General features: G+C 38.2%; 1 protein-coding gene across 1 annotated transcript in view; it reads right to left on the bottom strand.

The window, feature by feature from the left end:
• Positions 1–20,718, bottom strand: part of LOC121876127 (histone acetyltransferase KAT7-like) — a 181,311-nt gene that overhangs the window by 156,946 nt on the left and 3,647 nt on the right. Inside the window, 2 exon segments of the mRNA XM_042381064.1 lie at positions 2,918–3,049; positions 14,862–15,007. Coding sequence (XP_042236998.1) covers positions 2,918–3,049; positions 14,862–15,007 — 278 coding nt within the window.

The following is a 20,718-nucleotide window of genomic DNA, read 5'->3' as shown; positions in this document are numbered from 1 at the left end:
TCAGCGCCGCATATTCTGTGAGCCCACAGGAAGCCAGTCTTTGTTTTCTGACTGTGGGGAGACAGGTACTGTAGTGGATAAAGTCATCTTAATAGGTGGGTTTGTGGTATGCTACCTTGAATTTAGGCTCTTCATTAGTTCTTAGATGACTGTGTCTAGGAAGGGTAGCTGGCTTATCTACCTCTTCCACCATGGTAAACTGGATCTTAGGGTGAATCTCGTTAAATTTTTTTTTGTCCTCCAAGTCCATCCTCCCAGGTGCGACGATGACCTCAACCATGTCAACCTCGTATCCATGATGTTCTTGTAGTACTCTGTCTCTAGAGTCTCCATGAACAGGCAGGCCATCACTGAACTCAAGGGGGACCGCACTGTGAGTCCACTGTGCTGGATATATTCTTCCCTCTTGAAGGTGACCAACTGACCAATGGAGGTACATGACATAGCTCTGCCAACTTCAGCGGACTCAACTTTAGTGTGTAAATAACAGTACGTACTCCAAATCGTGTGTTCATTCCTTTGAAAAAGTAGTGTATTGTGACGAAATGTCAGAAACATAGTTCTATGTATTAGTCGTGTTTCTTTCACTCCTGTTTCAACAGCACCCGAAAAAATTCTAGAAATCTCTCAAACCCGAAACCGCCCTGCACCAATTATTCCAACTAATGGGGACATTACCGTATTTCAATATTTCAAAGTGATATCAAATTACAAAGAATAAAACAAAAAGGTGGGTGGGATGTGAGGCGCTATATGCATATGCATAGAAAAATAAGAATGCCAAATACAAAGTGTTTTTTTTTTTTTACGGGCATTAGCCCACCTGGGCACGGGTAATTTTCAATGACCCACATCAAGGCCTGGGGGGCGCAAATACAATAAAACAATAATAATAATTATGATGATGATGATGATGATGATGATGATGATGATGATGATGATGATGATGATGATGATAATAATAATAATAGTAATAAAATTAAAAAAATATATAAAATAAATAACAATTATAATAAAAGAAAATAATAATAATAAAATTAATAATAACATTTAAAAACAAATAACAATTATAATAAAATAAAATAATAATAATACCCCCTGTATTAATAAAGAGACATTAATAAATACAAATATCAATAATGAGAATGATATACAGTATGTATGATGTGTTGTCAATAGTAAGAGAAACAATTGAGACCCTGCAATTGTGTGTAAATGAGGCAGAAAAACAGATCAGCAACCTGGGACTTGGTCACAATTTCGTGATGCCATATGGCAGCAGGGTCTACCATTAGACAACACATTATGCTTCCAATATCTTCCCAGGTGGTAGTACCTCCCTGTTTGATAGTGATAATCCCTGTAGGATACAGCAAATATGGTAGATAAGCAAAAAGAGCAATTGATGAATATTGAGCCACATACTACAAAGAGTTAAGCATTCAGGGCCATGAATGACAAAGTGATAAATTCACCACAATGACTAACCACGTGTTAAATCTAACAGACACCTTAGACTTTTTAAAACTGTGTTATAAACCTAAACCTCGAAATAAGGCTACCTAAAAATATTTTAACTACATTTTCTGACTCACAAAAGGAAAGAAATTTAAAAAAATTACTCTCTCTGCATCTGATGTCCCTATAAGGGGAACTCTTTATATTGTTTCAAACAATGTGATTTTAACAATTACTTTAAATTGTTATAAATTACAAAAAAGAAAAAAGAATCTGTATCATCCACATATTTGAGAGAAAGCAAACGCGGAAGATAGTTCAAGTAAACTTCCGATATGTCGTAACATGTACTGTACACAGAGTTCAAAATAGTGTAAGTAAGAATCACAAGCAACAGCATAAATGTATTCAGCAATAAAAATAAATAGATCTGGATTATAAATGAAAGGAATGTCATGAGTGTATGAACTGACAGTTTAAATAAAATGACCAAGGCACTAAAATTAAATAAAGGTTTCACTAAGAGATACCTAGCTTGGGCAAAGAGCAGAGCACAACAATATTATGTGAACAGGTTTTCAGATTAGTCTAGAACATATTGTACACTCACTCAAAAAAACTATCTGTACTTGGGGGGGTCCATGAATTTCAGAATGAACATTGCAACTCCTGTTACCTCAATAGGGTTATTAAAACCCTTTGTCTTTTGTGTCATATTTTCTGAACACAATTTTGTACATAGATAATTTTTGGAGTGACTGTACATGCCTCAATCTATGCACAATGAGGTCAATAATAAAGAGACAGTTTATTATCTCTTTCAATAATCTGAAATATTTCTATTCATAAGTAGGAATACTGAACCTTCAGGTTCCTAGTAACAGTAAAGTCAACAGACATCTCAAAGTAACGTGATGTGTAGATCTTTAAAACAACCGTACATAAAATGATACCAAAGGATCTTAATAAGCACTGGAAATATAGTCAGGGATAATGATCATTTATATCACCTTTTTATAATTAAAATAAAACAATACTGCAGTGAAATTACAAATAAAAAATAAATGAAAAAAATAAAAATGATATCAGAAAAACAAATGCTTGCATGCTTGCAATTTTGAACACTGTGCATTAAAGAGAGTCTCTGAAAACATCCCTCTTTAATTCAATAAGTAACATTTTGGGAAAAATTATGGCTTTAAGCCATTATTTCAATGGTAGGGAAGTAAATGCACTGAATATCGGTATATATTTATATACCTGATTTACAAAGGAAGTACCAAGCACATTTGGGGACATCAGATTAATGAAACAGGCTACACTGAGCCTAAGCATCACTACCCATAAAAAATGAAACCTAAGATGTATATGTGGTTGATTGTTACAGAGATATGAATTATATGAAGGGGATATAAGGGAAGAAGGTCAGGGTGGAAGGTGAGGTGCAGCCCCTGGGTACCTGGTTGGGGGGCGGGTCTGAGGGGGGTTGGCAGGAGGGAGTTCTCTCCCCCCTTTAGGAGCCTGGGTTGGGGGAGTAGGCTTCTGGGGGGAGTCCCGGTCAGTGGAAGCAGCACGGGAGCGGGCACGGCTTCTGCAACACATGCAGGTAGTGTTAAGTGGGGTGAAGCATAACACAAGATTAATGGCAGACTCACCAGCACAGCCACCATGCTGATGCAAGCCAGGCTACCTTACTACACTGTTGCTCACACAGGTGCGGGATTTCCATCACACACTTGTCAACACCCACAGTTGTAAATCAGTGCAACACACATGCATAAACAAAACCAAGCATTGAAAATAAGTAATACTAAGTCTAAAAAATCTAGCAAAATAAAAAAATAATAATACTGTACATCATTTATGTTGGTCAGGATTATACAGGATACAGTAATTCATAACTAAACTATAATTAAATAAAAAAAAATTAATAATAATAATAAAACCACATTTTTATCATCATTCCTACACTGATAATTATGGTAAAACAATGCTGGTAATGAATTCTCTGAGGGCATTTTGTTTATCATTACACAGAAGACTCCTAATTATTTATATGCATAACATTCATGTATTGATTATCCACAGTAATAAAGTTAGGATCATTATTTAAATACAGTACTGTATTTATATTCTCCATCATTTGCAGTAAGTCAAATAAAAGACAATGCCTCACTAAAGCTGCGGTCATACCAGAGTTTTTACCCAGAATAAATCAATGAACTCCTCAAGTTGTCTCTACTACAACAACTTATCTGTTGTCGAAAATGGGACAATACGGAGTGTCTGAAAATCCACGGTACGGTGAGTTGACATTTGTTAAAGAGAGTCTATTGTATCCATAAAATTTACACCATTCTTATTAATATCAAAATGTACCAAAAATATAAAAAGTGTATTTCAGTAACAAAACACAAGCAAAAATGTCATAGTAAATACAAAATAATAATAAGAAAACATCACGATGGGAATTTCATATGACTCATGAGTACTCGAGTCACTTTTGTAAACAAACATCGCCTGGATGCTACAATCATTTCTTTTTTGTTGTGGTCTTTAACAGGACCACACATCTCACTAAAGTGGTTAATGCTGCCATAGAAACATACAATGAAGCCATCCTGCTCTCCAACTGAGCTCAAACTAGCCGTGCGAGCTGGGTGCTTGGCCAACGGTTCCTTTCACCAGTGTGACCAGTGTGCAGATTGTACCGTTGACTTATTACCTGTGGATGAAATGCTACTGTGGATTTATTGCACGGAAAACTCTAGTGTGACCATAGCTTAAGTGGTGTATCACCACCGCCCCTTGACACCTCCCCTTCATGGGCTAACTTGACAAAGATGCAGAATTGAGGGACATCAAACTGGAGCAAGTCACAGGCAATACTGGGTTCAAAATATGACTAGGATCTCAACTATCAATAGTCTCCTTGAAACACATCACAAGGAGGTGACTACTGACAAGCTCCTAAACTTATGGAGAATGAGACAAGATATATTTTTCCCAAGTGTAACATTCCTGTGTCTGAGAAGCGGTTCAGTCACAAGATGGTGGCCATATTCATAAGAAAAACGACTGAGTTAATATGCTTTATACCTGTACCTAGAGAAGTCACTTCTTTCCTTGAAAGGGACCTAAAGATCTACACTAAATTTCATGAACATATGGTTAGGATGTCACAACAGCAGGCATCCATCATTTCAGAAGTTCTGAAAAATCAAAACCATCATCTTCAACTTCTCACACTTCTTCATTTCTCAAGAAAGCTACAAAGGTCTTACCTTGAATTGTTTCTACATCTTCCTCTCTCCTCACATGTTACACCTCTCTCCTCACAAATACAGCATACCCTCACTCTCTGGCAGTCTGTCAGCAATATCCACCCAGCCTGACAACTACCATACTCCTTCACCAGTGCTGAGAGGCCAGTGTCATTGTCTGGCCACAACACTGGCTCTTCTTCATACTCAGTTTCTAATCCCCTACTCACACCTTAACCTCAGAGGTTGTACTATCAATCTATTTAATTTACAAATGTGCATTAGGGTTTTAATTATGAAATTTTCCCCTAACTAGCCAGCCAGGACCATTAACAATTTTATTTCCATGAGACACTGGTAAATTATTCACTAATCCAACTATCCATTAGTTGCCCTGGAGCATAATCTCGTAAATACTGTATATGTATATGTGTATATATATATATATATATATATATATATATATATATATATATATATATATATATATATATATATATATATATATATATATATATATATATATATATATATATATATATATATATATATATATATATATATATATATATATATATATATATATATATATATATATATATATATATATATATATATATATATATATATATATATATATATATGTATTTTCATGTAGATCCACAATGAAAAATGTGATCAGATAGTCTTGATAAATAAAGGGAAACAACGGAGCCCCTTTCCCGTGATATATATATATATATATATATATATATATATATATATATATATATATATATATATATATATATATATATATATATATATATATATATATATATATATATATATATATATATACACAGTCGGCCCTTCACATACGCAGGTTTAGCATACACGGATTCGCAAATACGCGGATTGCCGCCGGAGGAATTGAAGTACATTGAAGTAATTGAAGTACATTCAAATCGCGCGCGGCACCGCACACCGCCCGCCACCCCACACACACACACACACACACCCGTCACGCCACCCCTGCACTCCCTCACTCAGTCAGTCTCGCTGTAACCACGCTTGTGTTGACATCAGCATTGTAGGCCGACCCTGATTTTTTTACCAAAAAATCGTTAATTTATGATATTCCTTGTTTATAGGTCGACCCAAGTTTTTGAGGGTATTGGAACAACAAAACCTTTAGTAAAATCACTCTACGTCCTATAAACTGAGGCTCGCCGTGCCTGAAACACAGAGTGCCGAAGGCAAATTGTTTACCATTTATTATTACGACACTTTACAATGAAACGAGGGTAGTTTCAACAAAAATATTGTATATTTCCACTCAAGTATTTATTCAAGTTAATTTGGAGGGAATATTATTGTAATACAACAGTTTTTTAACTGAAAACCAGTACTGCACACTAATGTACAACAATTTTTATCTCTTGAGCAAAATATATGACGTTTATATTCAAATTATTGGCTGTCTTGCAAGGATTCCAGCAATGCAAATTATAATCTCCTAACTTTAGTCTGAGATATTATATAAGATAAAAACTGTAAGCCTAAATAAACCCCCGGCTGAGCAGATGGGGGAGGGAGGGGGAGGGAGGAAGGGATGAGCCACAGCCAGCGAGGGGTGGGGAAGGGGTTGAGGTGATATGTTTGACAGTTTGAGCTGAAGGTCTCTGTGTGTTTATTTAACAGTCCTACTACGCTTCTCCCATTTTAAAATGCCAGTGAATGTAAAATATAATCTCCTAACTTTAGTCTGAGATATTATATACAAAAACACCTTAAAGAATAAAGTTATCACCAATCTTTTGTCTGGGAACACAAGGAGGGAGGTAGCCAGCGAGCATGGGGGGAACAGGGGGAGGTGAGGTGACAGTGTCTGGTGTTTGTTTATTTATTTGAGATAAGATGTGACAGTTGGCGCTGAAGGCCTACGTGTTTATTTTTCATTACTTAAGAGTGACTAAGCTCTTCTCATAATTTGCCAACCAAACGACCTGGGTGAATATAACTTACATTGCTGGGATTCTTGTAAGATAGTGATTTATTTGAATACCTGTATAAATAATCTATATTTGCAATAGACATAACAATTTAAGTACCATAATCATTTAGTACATGTACAGTACAGGTTTGTTCCACGGTAAAATCTTTTGAACAACGAAAGAAAGCGAAAGTCATTGTTTTCGTCATGATTTTATCCCACTTTCCACTGTAATACGTACGTCATTTCAGCAAAAATATTACATTTCCATATTTATTTCTGAGAACATATTCATTCAGTCACAGTTAAGGTAAAATATACTTGTGATGTAATATTTTAATGAAAATACCCGGTATTTAGAAATACGGAATCGTAGTTTTCTTTTGTTTCAAATTTAATTGACAAAGATTGAAGTTTCAAATGTAATGAACAAAAATTTATGTACAGTATCTAAGAATAAACTTTAAAAAATGAAAACTTTATGTTTTACATCGTCCTGTGCATACCATACCATGCATTTGGCTACTACGATGACGCAAGAGATCTGCCCTGGCAACTGTACCGACACTCACAGCTGGTGGTGCGTTGGTGCATCGTTTCCATTGTTTACTGGTAGTTATTGGTAAATATTTTTCAACCTAACGAAACTATTACCCGTTTAGTGGTCGACCCCCAATTTTTTGCCAAATAATTTGGTCTTAAAAACTCGAACTACACACAGGTATATACCGTAAATAAGGACATGGGGACCCAGGGGTGTTTTGGGGGGGGGGCAGCAAAAGTACATGGATTTTTAACATTCACGGGTATCTGTTACCTAACCCCCGCGTATGTTAAGGCCGACTGTATATTCAGGTTGACAATCCCTTATCCGAAATCCTTGGGACCAGAGGCATGTAAGAAAGAAAATGTTGACCGTGACCTTGGTCTGTCCAATGCTGTAATTAAAAACATTCAAGTCAGAATCATGAACTCTGATCTAGAAGAAGTGAGAAATGCAGAGAGACCTGACAGTTGTAGCATTAGTAAATATGACAAATTTTGTAACAAGAGGTACCGGTATGGCCAGCATAAGGACAGAACCAGACAATGTGATGTAGTCGTGGCCAGAATTAGGTTAGGATACAGACACATCTGGCAAGTTAGTAACGCTGTACCCATACCGGAACACTCAGCATGTAAACTTTGTGATAAACCTTTAAAGCATACACTTGAACACTATATTATTGAATGTGACACTGTCAAAGACTTCAGGCCACCTGACTTATTGTATCTTGAACTATGTAATTACTTCATTGAATCAGGTGTGCTTGAGGACATTCTTGCTGTTTATCCCAAATTTGCTAGCCCACACTGATTAGTCTTCAATTAGAATATGACTCCAATGTATGTGATCCACTGACCTATATATGCTGCTGGTGAATGTGATGTATTTCCTTCCTTGTGTACGAACCTCTGTCCTGCGTGGCAGTGAACAGTGGCATTACCCACATGAATCTGACCAAAATATAGTGTCAATGCATATGATGCATTCTTTGTGTACGAACCTCTGTCCTGTATGGCAGTGGAAAGTGACATTACCCACATGAATCTGACCGACGTATATGTATGTATGTGTGCGTGTGTGCATGTATATGTGCATGTACGTGTATATGTGTACGTATATACGTATATGTGTATATGTATATATGTATGTATATATGTATATGTGTGTGTGTGTGTGTGTTTACATATATGTACAGTAATACCCCGCTTAACACGGTTTCGCTTAGCGCGATTTCACGTATACGCGGTGCCTCGCCAGAGCTGAACTTTCACTTAACGCGGGTTTTTTCCACGTATACGCGCAGAGTGCCCGGCTCGAGAGCTATTTTTAGATTTGCCCCACCCGCCACCCTGCCTGCCTGCCTGTTTCAGCTCATAAAATTCATACAAATTACCCGGCCAGAATATAATTTACATTGCTGGAATTCTTACAATATGATGATCATTTTGAATATAAACATCATAGATTTTGCATTAGACATACAAATTTTAGATATAATGTTTACTCTGAGTAAATATGTTATCTTTTGTGCAAAATATATGACATTTGTATTCAAAATATTCCTGGTCTTACAAGGAATCCAGCAATGTCAATTATATTATCCTAACTTTAGTTTGAGGTATTATTTATTACTAAAAAGGTAAATATTCTGGTTTTCCCACACATCTGGTAGGGAGGGTTGGTGGGTGGTGGGGGGGAGGGAGGGACCGACCGACCATCTGTTACCGTGTGAAGAATATTTTTTTTATTATTAACTGAAGATATTTGTTTTAGCTCATAAAATTCATACAAATTACCCGGTCAGAATATAATTTACATTGCTAGAATTCTTATAATTTGATGATCATTTTGAATATAAACATCATAGATTTTGCATTAGACATACAAATTTTAGATGTAATGTTTACTCTGAGTAAATATGTTATCTTTTGTGCAAAATATATGACATTTATATTCAAAATATTCCTGGTCTTACAAGGAATCCAGCAATGTCAATTATATTATCCTAACTTTAATCTGAGGTATTATTTAATACTAAATGTTAAAATTTAGTTTTTTCACCCAACATCTCTTGAAGGGAGGATTGGTGGGGGGTGGGGGGGAGGGTTGGGACAGACCGCGGTTGGAAGAGGGGGGGAGGCAAGGTGGGGTACTTTGATTGACAGATAGTGTTGTGAAGAATATTTTTTTTTTATTAACTGAAGATATTTGTTTTAGCTCATAAAATTCATACAAATTACCCGGCCAGAATATAATTTACATTGCTGGAATTCTTACAATTTGGTGATCATTTTGAATATAAACATCATAGATTTTGCATTAGACATACAAATTTTAGATATAATGTTTACTCTGAGTAAATATGTTATCTTTTGTGCAAAATATATGACATTTATATTCAAAATATTCCTGGTCTTACAAGGAATCCAGCAATGTCAATTGTATTATCCTAACTTAAATTTGAGGTATTATTTATTAAAATTTAGTGGTTTCCCCCCAAAATTTCTCAGAGAGGGAAGAGCCAGCAGTGTAGTGTGAGAAGAGGGGGAGGCAGTTGAGTCCATTATTTGAATGGACATTAACTTGGCGACTGTATTTCTCTATTTCTCTTAAGTATTAATTGTGTGCATGTACCATCATAAAATTAAGATGTTATTTTTACTAGAACATAGGTATTGTGTTGGAAAAAGTAGAGTTTGGGGGTCGGGCCAGTTTCTATTGGAATTAATCCCATATGTTCTGTTGTTCACTTAGAGCGGTTTTCACTTAACACGGTACCCTGTGGGTTTTATTGACCGCGTTAAGCGGGGTACTACTGTATATGTACTGTCAATGAATATGATGCAACTCTTTGTGTACGAACCTCTGTCCTGCATGGCAGTGAACAGTGACATTACCCATATGAATCTGACCTATATACATTTATAGTTGTTAATGAATATTATGTATTTCTTTGTGTGTGAACCTCTGTCCTGCGTGACAGTGAGAAGTGATACCACCCTCAGTGTCAAGACCTGACTGAATTACTCAGAATAGGCAAACTGTACTACAAGCTCTGCCAATAAATTTGTTAAACTAAAAAAAGGGACCAGAGGCATTTCGGATTTCGGAATTTTTCGGTTTTCAGAATGGTTAGTTTTTTTTTTTTTTATAGCCCATTTGGGCACAACTCACTGACCCACACTGGGGCCTGGGGGGGGGGCCGAAAATATTATTATAATAATAATAATATTAATAATAATATTAATAATAATAATAATAATGATAATATTAATAATACAGGTAATAATAATAATTCATAGGTCTACTGTAGGTCGTGTTACTCACTTTTTATCTTTTTTTCATTCTTGTATTTCTTTATTATTATTATAATTATTATTATTTTATTAATACAGTATTATTGTTATCATTATTATTTTATTTTGGTGTATTTTTTAATTAAAATTTTTATTTACTATGAATAATTACAGGTATTATTATTATAATTATTATTATTAATATAATTAATATTACTATTACATTTTCGCCCCCCAGGCCCCGATGTGGGTCAGTGATCTATACCTGGGTGGGCTAATCCCTGTAAAAAAAAAAAAAAAAAATTACTCCACAAAAAACTTTCAGTTTTCAGAGCTTTTCGGTTTTCGGAATTTCGGATAAAGGGTTGTCAACCGGCATATATATATGTGAACCCTCACTTTACGCGGTTAATTCAACCCACGGCGGCCTGCGTAAAGTGAGAAACGCGTAAAGTGAACAACATAACATATGGGATTAATTGAAATAGAGACCGGGCCGACCCCCAAACTCCACTTTTTTCCGACACAATACGTACATTTTACTAAAAATAACATCTTAACTTTATGATGGTATTCACCCACACATAATATAGAAGGGAACAGTCAATAAGAGAAGAATAAACTAGAGGTTAGGTTAGAAAAAACAAGGTTGGGGTTAACACTTACGTTAGTAGAAGAGATGGGTCGGCGTAGGGGAAAGAAGGCTGGTTCCGAGGCAGAGGGCAGGCTACTGGCCCTCAGGTGAGTCTTCATCGGTGTCATCCACACTTACTAGTGCCTCCCTGACAAATCCCTCAAAGTCATCATCACTGTCTCTGCCTCTGTCACTATCACTGGCTTGGGCTGGCTGTGGTGGATTGCGGGCGAAGAACTCTGTTATGCTTTGCTGACGGCTGGTGTTTATGTTGTCGTAATAAACCTTGATGTAGGGCTCCATAGTCTGCAACACCTGGGTAGTGAAGATTTCATACCTGTTTGCGTCAGGGTCGTCGGAAAGGAGGAGCTTGACTTTCTCAATACACTCGATGGCACCCCTAACATTACTATGGGATAAGCGGCGTTCTTCTGGGGATGACGCACCACCTGCCTCTTCACTGACGTCATCATCATCTACCATCTCGTCGGTAGTCACATCAGGATCCCTTATCACCTCCAGGATGTCGTCGTTGGTGGTCTCGGAGAAGCCTGCAACTGTAAAACTTGCGCAGCTTCTCTGGCAAGGTCCACTACTACTGCAACAGTCTGAACCTCACCAGTCACAGATTTACTCTGCCTAACACCCGGAATGCCTTGCAACACATGTCTCCATGCATGACGAACAGTTGCTACAGACAGCTGATCCCATGCCTCCACCAAGAAGTCCACAGCTTTCTTGACGTTGAATGTTCTCCAGAATTGTTTTAAAAGTACTTCTTGCTCTGCCAACTGTTGATTCTCGTCGTCTTCGCTCTTGCTATCAGTGTTGGTGTCACTCAGGTTACGCAACTCTTCCTTGGTGTTGGTGTAGTTGTTCAGGAGCTTGAATTTTTTAGCAGAGAATGCAGCTTTTACATTACAGATCAATTCTTGGTCCATGGGCTGTAATATAGACGTAGTGTTGGGAGGAAGGAAGACCACTTTTACGTTGGGGTGACGATCTAACAGTAGGGGCGAGTGTCCTAGTGCGTTGTCCAGCAGCAACAAAATCTTGAATGGCACATTACGTTGCTCACAGAATTTCTTCACATCGGGAATGAAACAGTCATCAAACCAGGAGAGGGACAGTGTAGAGAACATCCACACCTTACGTGCGGTCAGCCAGTGGACATTTAGCTTGGTCATGTCCATGCTCTTGTAGGCGTGCGGCTTGCGTGCTGTGTGGATCACCGATAACTTGAGCTTACAGGTACCGGAGGCATTGGTGGTAAACAGGACAGTGATGCGCTCCTTCTGCAACTTCCGGCCCCGACACTTGCTGGCATTCTTTACAACGAAGGTCTTGGAAGGTAGCTTTTTCCAAAAAAGACCAGATTTGTCCATGTTAAACACCTGGTCGTCGGTGTACTGTCCTTCCTCCATAATCTCACGTAAAAACGGAGGAAATTCCCTAGCCGCAACACGGTCAGCACTAGCTTCTTCACCACCAATGTTGATATTGGTGATCTTGTTTCTCTTCTTAAACCTCTGTAACCACCCAGAGGAAGCATTAAAGGGTTTGGGCTCTGTAATTCCCATCTTTTGTGACACTGCAGCATACAGTTCACGTGCGTACTCCTTAACTGAGCGCGTGTCCACCGCCATGTTCCGTCGCGCCTGACGCACCAAGTAGCTCACAAGTAATTTTTCTGTCTTGAGAAGCACCTGGGTGTGGCAATATTTGATCATAGAAGCACCTGTAGACTTTGTGATGTTCATGTGCTCCTTTATCTTGGCTGCATCCTTCTTAATTGTCCTGATCGTAGACTCGTTAACACCATGCTGGCGCGCGAGATCAACCTGTCTTGTTCCTTTCTCCAACTCTTGTATGATCTTATATTTAATTTCGTAGCTTAAGGAACGTCATGTCTTCTTTGGCTTAGGGCGGCTGGGTCCAGGTAATGCAAGGTTTCTTTGTGGTGGTGGTGGTGGTGGTGGTCCGGTGGAAGCCATTCTTATGGAACAATGGATACCGATATACACGGTGTAGCCTGGAGGGGTGTAACTGACGCGGTAGGTTGAGGGGCTTGAACGCTCCCGCGGCGGGGCACGTCATAGTACTACATTAAACCAATCACAGCTAGCAGGGAGGGAGGTAAGGATGCTTTGCCCAATCACAGTCCGCTACGTCATATGACGTCACCGATAACGCAACAAAGACATACACTGCGCAACCTACTCGCGCCGCTTACACAACATGGCGGATGGCGGGAGAGGGCGGGAGAGATGGCAGGAGGTTTGGATCCAAAAATGGCACGGCGCGAGAGGACCGCCAGCCACTCTCCAAGGTAGCAAAGCACACGACCAATGAAAGTGAGCATCCAGCTCGGCAGGGTACCACAGAACGCGGGAAACGCCAGAAAAGTGGGACCGCCAGAAAGCGAAGCAATCTGTATGTATGTATGTATGTATGTATATATATATATATATATATATATATATATATATATATATATATATATATATATATATATATATATATAATATATATATATATATATATATATATATATATATATATAATATATATATATAATATATATATATATATATATATATATATATATATATATATATATATATATATATATATATATATATATATATATATATATATATGTGGTTATCAGCATATACCTAGATCACGCACCATATATATATATATATATATATATATATATATATATATATATATATATATATATATATATATATATATATATATATATATATATATATATATATATACACACAACAACACTCAATAATAAGATTGCACCTTCTGTACAGGTGAAAGTTTGAATGTCGTGACAGCGACAGCTTAATGAGCGCAGCAGTCCCGATTTGTATATATATATATATATATATATATATATATATATATATATATATATATATATATATATATATATATATATATATATATCTTGATAAAATCACACGGGGAAAGGGGAAACAACGGAGCACCTTAGCTTTCGTCTTTATTCAAGACATCTTCAGAGGCAACTGGATTACATGGACAGAGAGAGCCTTAAATATACAGGGTGACCTTATTAAACATGAGGTCAGGTCATAATGATGTCATCCACTAATCCCCACACCAACACCAACACACACATAGAGGAGCTTAAGAGAAAGGGGGCAACATGACTAGTCAGGTCAGGTCAGGTCAAAAATATGGGACCCACTAAATAACTATCCTACATCTAGCTCTAAGGTTTTCAAAGCATTTTTAACCTTGGGCCACTGACAAATAAATTTATGAAACATATTATCAGTTTTGTACTGACCATCACTAAGGTTTATTTATCAGAACAGCATCTGAAAGCAGTGCCCTGTTCATTCATGTTAGGAATAATAATCATCCCATTGCTTGGGAAAAAAGCTTAGAAGTATTCAAATCATCTTGCGTCACAGATGAACACAAAATTAATTTAATTGCAGCATTCTTAAAGGTCATAGCTGATGACCAGTAAATCAAAAAATTATCAGAAAATTATATGCTGTACTGTATATCAAATAAAAAATGAAAAACGTTTGTACAGTAGTGTACATTGAAACCTCCATAAATTCTTTTAATATTAAAGTACTTACAGCCCAAGTCCCTGAAAAATATTTACCCACATACCTCATATATCATTACCCACCTAGTCGAGACTGCTGAAGACTGGTCAGTGTCTGAGGATGAAGATGAGTCAGATGATGATGACGATGATGAAGAGGAGGATGATGTTGAAGAGGATGAGGAGGAGCCACTCGTTGAACTCGCTGATTCTGAACTGGTGCTGCGAATCTGTTGACCAGTGAAAAATATTAGTCTACACTATAAAACATTGAAAACCAATATGATATACTGTAATTACTCTGCATGTTATTTTGGGGGGCAATACTACGGCGATTAACTGATCATTGGATATATGTGCTGAGTAATTAGTATATAAGGGTCTGGGCAACCTCTAAAATTACAGGTACTGTACTATATCATTATAATGCAATATAAAGCCAATAATATTTTTGATTATGTTCCAATATGTACAGTACAAAACTCTCAGTTAAAACAGGTAGCTAAGGTTAGTAAGAATAAAAAAAATGCATGTGCAAATGGTACAGTATTGTGGAGACTAATCATGAAGAATATCAATTAAAATAGAAAGAGAATCCCTGGTTGCTATTATGATTTTCTCTTGTTTTTCTTGCACCATTCATTATCTTGTTCACCTGAGCATGAATGCATGTATGGATATATCCATGCATGTGAATTATTTATTTTATTTTTGTGTGTGTGTAATAATAATAATAACAATAATAATAATAATAATAATAATAATAATAATAATAATAATAATATTAATTCACGGTTTATTGAAAAAGTTCTGCAGCGCAAAGGCTGAAAATATACATTAGAAAAAAATGACTTAATGGCAAACTGTACAAAGACATGGGGTAGGTGGGTTGTTTAACAAAAGCTGTCATTACTAAAAAGAGCAGGAAAATGAATTGAACATGCAAATTATTATAGTTTGCAGTTGATGGCCCGAGCTGGTCTCTTGCCATACCGTGTGAGGTCACGTAGGCCTTGTGATGCAGTAACTCGTCAGTAGGTGATGACATGAAGGACCTCACATGGTCATGGAGACATCGGGTGGTGTGGTGTTCATGTGGTCCAGTAACTCATCCTCGGGTGTTGATATGAAGACCTCACATAGTCATGGAGACATCGGGTGGTGTGGTGTTCACATGGTGCAGTAACTCGTCCATAGGTGTTGACATGAGGACCTCACATAGTCATGGAGACATTGGGTGGTGTGGTGTTCATGTGATGCAGTAACTCGTCCATAGGTGTTGATATGAGGACCTCACATAGTCATGGAGACATCAGGTGGTGTGATGTTCACATGGTGCAGTAACTCATCCATAGGTGTTGATATGAGGACCTCATGTAGTTATGGAGACATCGGATGGTGTGGTGTTTACGTGGTGCAGTAACTCGTCCTCGGGCGTTGATATGAAGGACCTCACGTGGTCATGGAGACACCGTGTGGTGTCACAGTACCTCACTCTCTGCTAGGTGGTGCTGTGTTATCTCGTAGTCAGGTGTAAAGCCGACCTACTTTTGTTCTCATGGTTAACTGATTAACACCACCTGGTCAGAAGATGGCGGTAGGTTCCCAGGGGTACTTATCTCACTGGTGGGTCACTGCTCTCGTTGGTACTGTCTAGTGCCGAGTTCACTGGCTTAAACACTGCTCATCACAGATCCCACTTCTTTCCGAAACGAAATTGTCACTTTTGATTATGTAGATATCCCGATGGAGAGGATGGGTCAGGGAGAGGGAACTTGTGGAATGGGCCGAACATCGGCTAAGGGGGGCAGCTGCGCAGCAGCAGCGCCTGATAGGTCTTGACCCTCCTGTGGTCAAGGATGTAGTCTGTTTGTGTGTGATTCCAACAGAAGTTGGAATTGCTGGCATCATAAATATTATCTTTGAAATTAAGAATAAATTACAGTACTTTAATGTCATATCTTATGGTCCTTTATATATGTATACTGTACCACATACGGATGAATTTCTGAAAGCCTCACGCTTTCTAGTTGGAGTCTGTAAAATGCTACTACAGTACGACCATATACAGAGTTGGCATTGGTTATCCCCATTGGAGGATCCCGTTGCTTAAGAATAAGATGAAGGAACAGGCTTTGTGTGAAATACTGTACAACAGAGCTTAGAATAACTTTTATTGCTCCTCCATTGGATAAATACGGTCAGCTTTATTTATAATTAAGTTTTATCCCATGTTAGGAAAGGTTAGGTCAGGTTGCTAAATGTTTGACTAGTGTTTACCCACAATTTCACTGATACAACAATCATCATTGCTTGTGAGTCGTATCTCCATAAATATTCACTTTTGCCAAAAATAAAGTTCATATTCTTTTAATTCACCATCAAAAACCTAGGAAAAACCTATGCTTGTGACTTTCGAATACTGTATGTAGCTACTCTATGGTCTCTACTAAATCGTTCCCAAATTTCTAATGCTCCTGCTGCTGCTGTTGTTTGTTATTAGTGAGAATGAAACAGAATACATTAAGTCCACGCTTAACGTTCTTTCTGTACTACATCACTAAACTTTAGACCAAAAATTCATTTAACGTCCCGGTGATCTAATACTGTACTTCATCGTTTTGCGGTGTCACAGACTACATTTTACGGTGCACTGCCCTCTCTCGTCTGGCTGCGCTATGCTCTCCCAGCTTGGCGCAGAGTCTCAGTGACTCAGAACCCTCCTCCTCTCCCTCCCGCCATCCACCTCCTCTGCTTCACTACCCACCACCCACTTGCTCTACCACCTCCGTCCATCGGTGAGTACCAATACAAACTTAGTAGTTGCATATGTATGCATTATTTTCTATAGAAATGGCAATGATTTTCTGTATATGTAATGTATTTCATGGGGCAAAGGGAGGCTCAGGAACGTAACTCTTGCATTTTATCTATTTCTCATGGGGAAAATTGATCCGCTTAACGTTGTTTCGTATAACATCGCATTTTTAGGAACGTAACCCCGACATTAGGTAAGGACTTACTGTACCATTATCATTAATGTCTGCACAACCTTCGGACAACATAAATGCATCCTGATGCTCATGTAAACAAAGATGGCGACAGCATGTGCCAATGGTTATTTTATTTCTTTACGAAGAGTAAACTAGGAATCAAGTCCTGAATAGGGAAAGTGTTATTCCTCCATCCAATTTGCTCTATTCTTGAGGTAAGTTTGCAACTACTGTATAGCTATTTTTCCTTAGGTGGCTGGTTAACCCAGGAAATTATGCTTATTTATTGCTTCTTAAGTAAATCCAAAGTACAGTGGTCCCTCGGTTAATGAACGCCTTGGTTAACGAATTACCTTCCATAAGAATATTAAATTCGGTTAACTAAATTTTTACGAAAATGTTTCGTAATGCTTTGGCTTGCTCATCAGCTGGAAGATTAGTCCGCCAATACAGAAATCGGTTCTAGGGCTTAAATTTCGGGAAGGTGTGCAGGTCAGCAAAATCATCATCAACATATGCTGCTCTTCAATATCCCACTCTAGCAGGAATGACTGCTGTATGTTCAGAAAGTCTCTTGAAAGCTACTGTCATGATCAAAGTAAACGGGAGACAAGTCATAGCTCTTATGGATACAGGCTGTTCTGAGAGTTTTGTGTGTCAGTCTCTCGTTAGTAAGCACCACCTATATATGAGCACCCAGGCTCTACCAGGCTTCTACTTCACTGAGCACTAAGATATCTGGTTACTGTCAAGTATATGTAGAACTGGAGGGCCATATATATCATAATGTAAGACTATCTGTATTGCCTGACCTATGTTGTTATGTCATCTTGGGCCAGGATTTTATGAAACAACACAAAGTGTATGTGTGAGGTTTGATGGACAAAACTCCTTTAAATGTGTGTGGACTAGCAACTTTTTCAGTTTCTCCTCCATTTTTTGGAAGTCTCACTAAAGACTGTAAACCTACTGCAACTAAATCAAGAAAATACAGTGCTCCAGATATGAAGTTCATTGAGTCAGAAATAAAGAGGCTTCTCACAGAAAGCATTATTGAGCTCACCATTTCACCATGGCGAGCTCAAGCTGTAGTCACTACTAATGAGCGACACAAGAAATGTATGGTGGCGGACTACTCGCAGACCATAAACTGTTACACACTATTGGATGCCTACCCACTGTCTAAGATTGATGAACTGGTGAACACTGTAGCTCAGTACAAATTCTTTAGCACAATTGACCTGAAATCTGCGTACCACCAAGTTCCCATACGAGATGAAGGCAAACCATACACCACTTTTGACGCTACCAGTTTCGTCGAATTCCATTCGGCGTCACCAATGGAGTGGTTTGTTTTCAGCGTATAATAGATCAATTTACCGCCAACAACGCACTCTTTGATACTTTTGCCTACTTGGATAATATCACTCTCTGTGGAAAGAGTAAGGAGAAGCATAACTCCAATCTCAGGAGATTTATCGAGGCTGTTGAAGGATTCAATTTAACATTCAACCCAGACAAATGTTCGTTCTCTGTGACCTCTGTGAACCTTCTCGGTTACACTATCTCAGAGGGCAAAATCAAGCCAGTTTCAGAAAGACGCAAGCCACTGCGAGAACTTCCTCTTCCCCAGGATACAAATTCGCTATACCGTGCTGCTGGTATGTTCTCTCACAGTGGATTGAAAATTACTCGGAAAAGATTGCTCCTCTCACTCAAGCTAAGAGATTTCCACTTTTGGAGACAGCTGCTAAGGCTATTGAATGCTTGAAAAGTGAAATAGAAAATGAAGTAGCATATTCCATTGATGAAACAATTCCATTTGTCATAGAGACTGATGCCTCAGATATTGCAATTGCTGCCACCTTTTAAATCAAGCAGGTAGACCAGTGGCCTTCTTTTCTAGGACATTGACTGCAAGTGAATGCAAACACTCTGCTGTAGAAAAGGAGGCATATGTCATTGTTGAAGCACTGTGCAAATGGCAACACAATCTAACTGGATGTCACTTCACCCTTACCAATGACCAAAAATCAGTGACAATCATGCCTAATGCTAAACAGTCTGGCAAGATCAAGAATGATAAAATTCAGAGGTGGAGGATCGAGCTTGCCTGATACAGTTTTGACATCCTGTACAGTACCATCCTGGCAAAGATAATGTTCCGGCTGATACTTTTTCCAGGGCGTACTGTTCTGCCATCAGTTCCAATATGTTGGTCAAGTTACATAATTCTCTTTGCCACCCTGGAATCACAGGAATGGTTCACTTTGTTAGAACGCGAAACCTCCCTTTCTCAGTACACGATATGAGGAAAGTTACTTCATGCTCCATTTGTGCTGAGTGTAAGGGGAGGTTCTATCAGCCAGAAATGTCTCATTTGGTCAAAGCTACACATCCATTTGAAAGGTTCAATATCGACTTCAAAGGACTACTGCCATCATCGTCTTCTAATCGATATTTGCTGACAGTGATTTCCCTTATACAGTACTCATATGAAGGACCAGACTGTAATCAAATGCCTCTGCTAGCTGTTAGTTATCTTTGGCATGCCTGCTTTTATAAACTCAGACAGAGGCACTTCCTTCATGTCCTCAGAAGTTCATGACTTTTTTACATAGCCGTGGGATTTCTACCAGCCGAACCACTCCCTACAATCCTCAAAAAAATGGCCAGTGTGAACGCTACAATAAAGTAATTTGGAAGGCTGTGACTCTTGCACTCAAAACTTAACACTTACCCATCACCCACTGGGAACGCATCCTACAAGATGCACTGCATTCAGTACGTACATTACTGTCAACTGCAACAAACGCCACACCACACAAACTTTATTCAACTTCCAGCATCGGTCAACTAGTGGATGATACATTCCAACTTGGCTTTCTTCACCAGGACCTGTTCTTGTAAGGCGTCACGTCAAACAGTCTAAGTACGATCCTGCTGCC

The sequence above is a fragment of the Homarus americanus genome, unplaced genomic scaffold (genome assembly GCF_018991925.1).
Source record: "Homarus americanus isolate GMGI-L3 unplaced genomic scaffold, GMGI_Hamer_2.0 scaffold34921, whole genome shotgun sequence".
Taxonomy (NCBI): domain Eukaryota; kingdom Metazoa; phylum Arthropoda; class Malacostraca; order Decapoda; family Nephropidae; genus Homarus; species Homarus americanus.
This window is presented reverse-complemented; position numbering and strand designations above follow the sequence as displayed.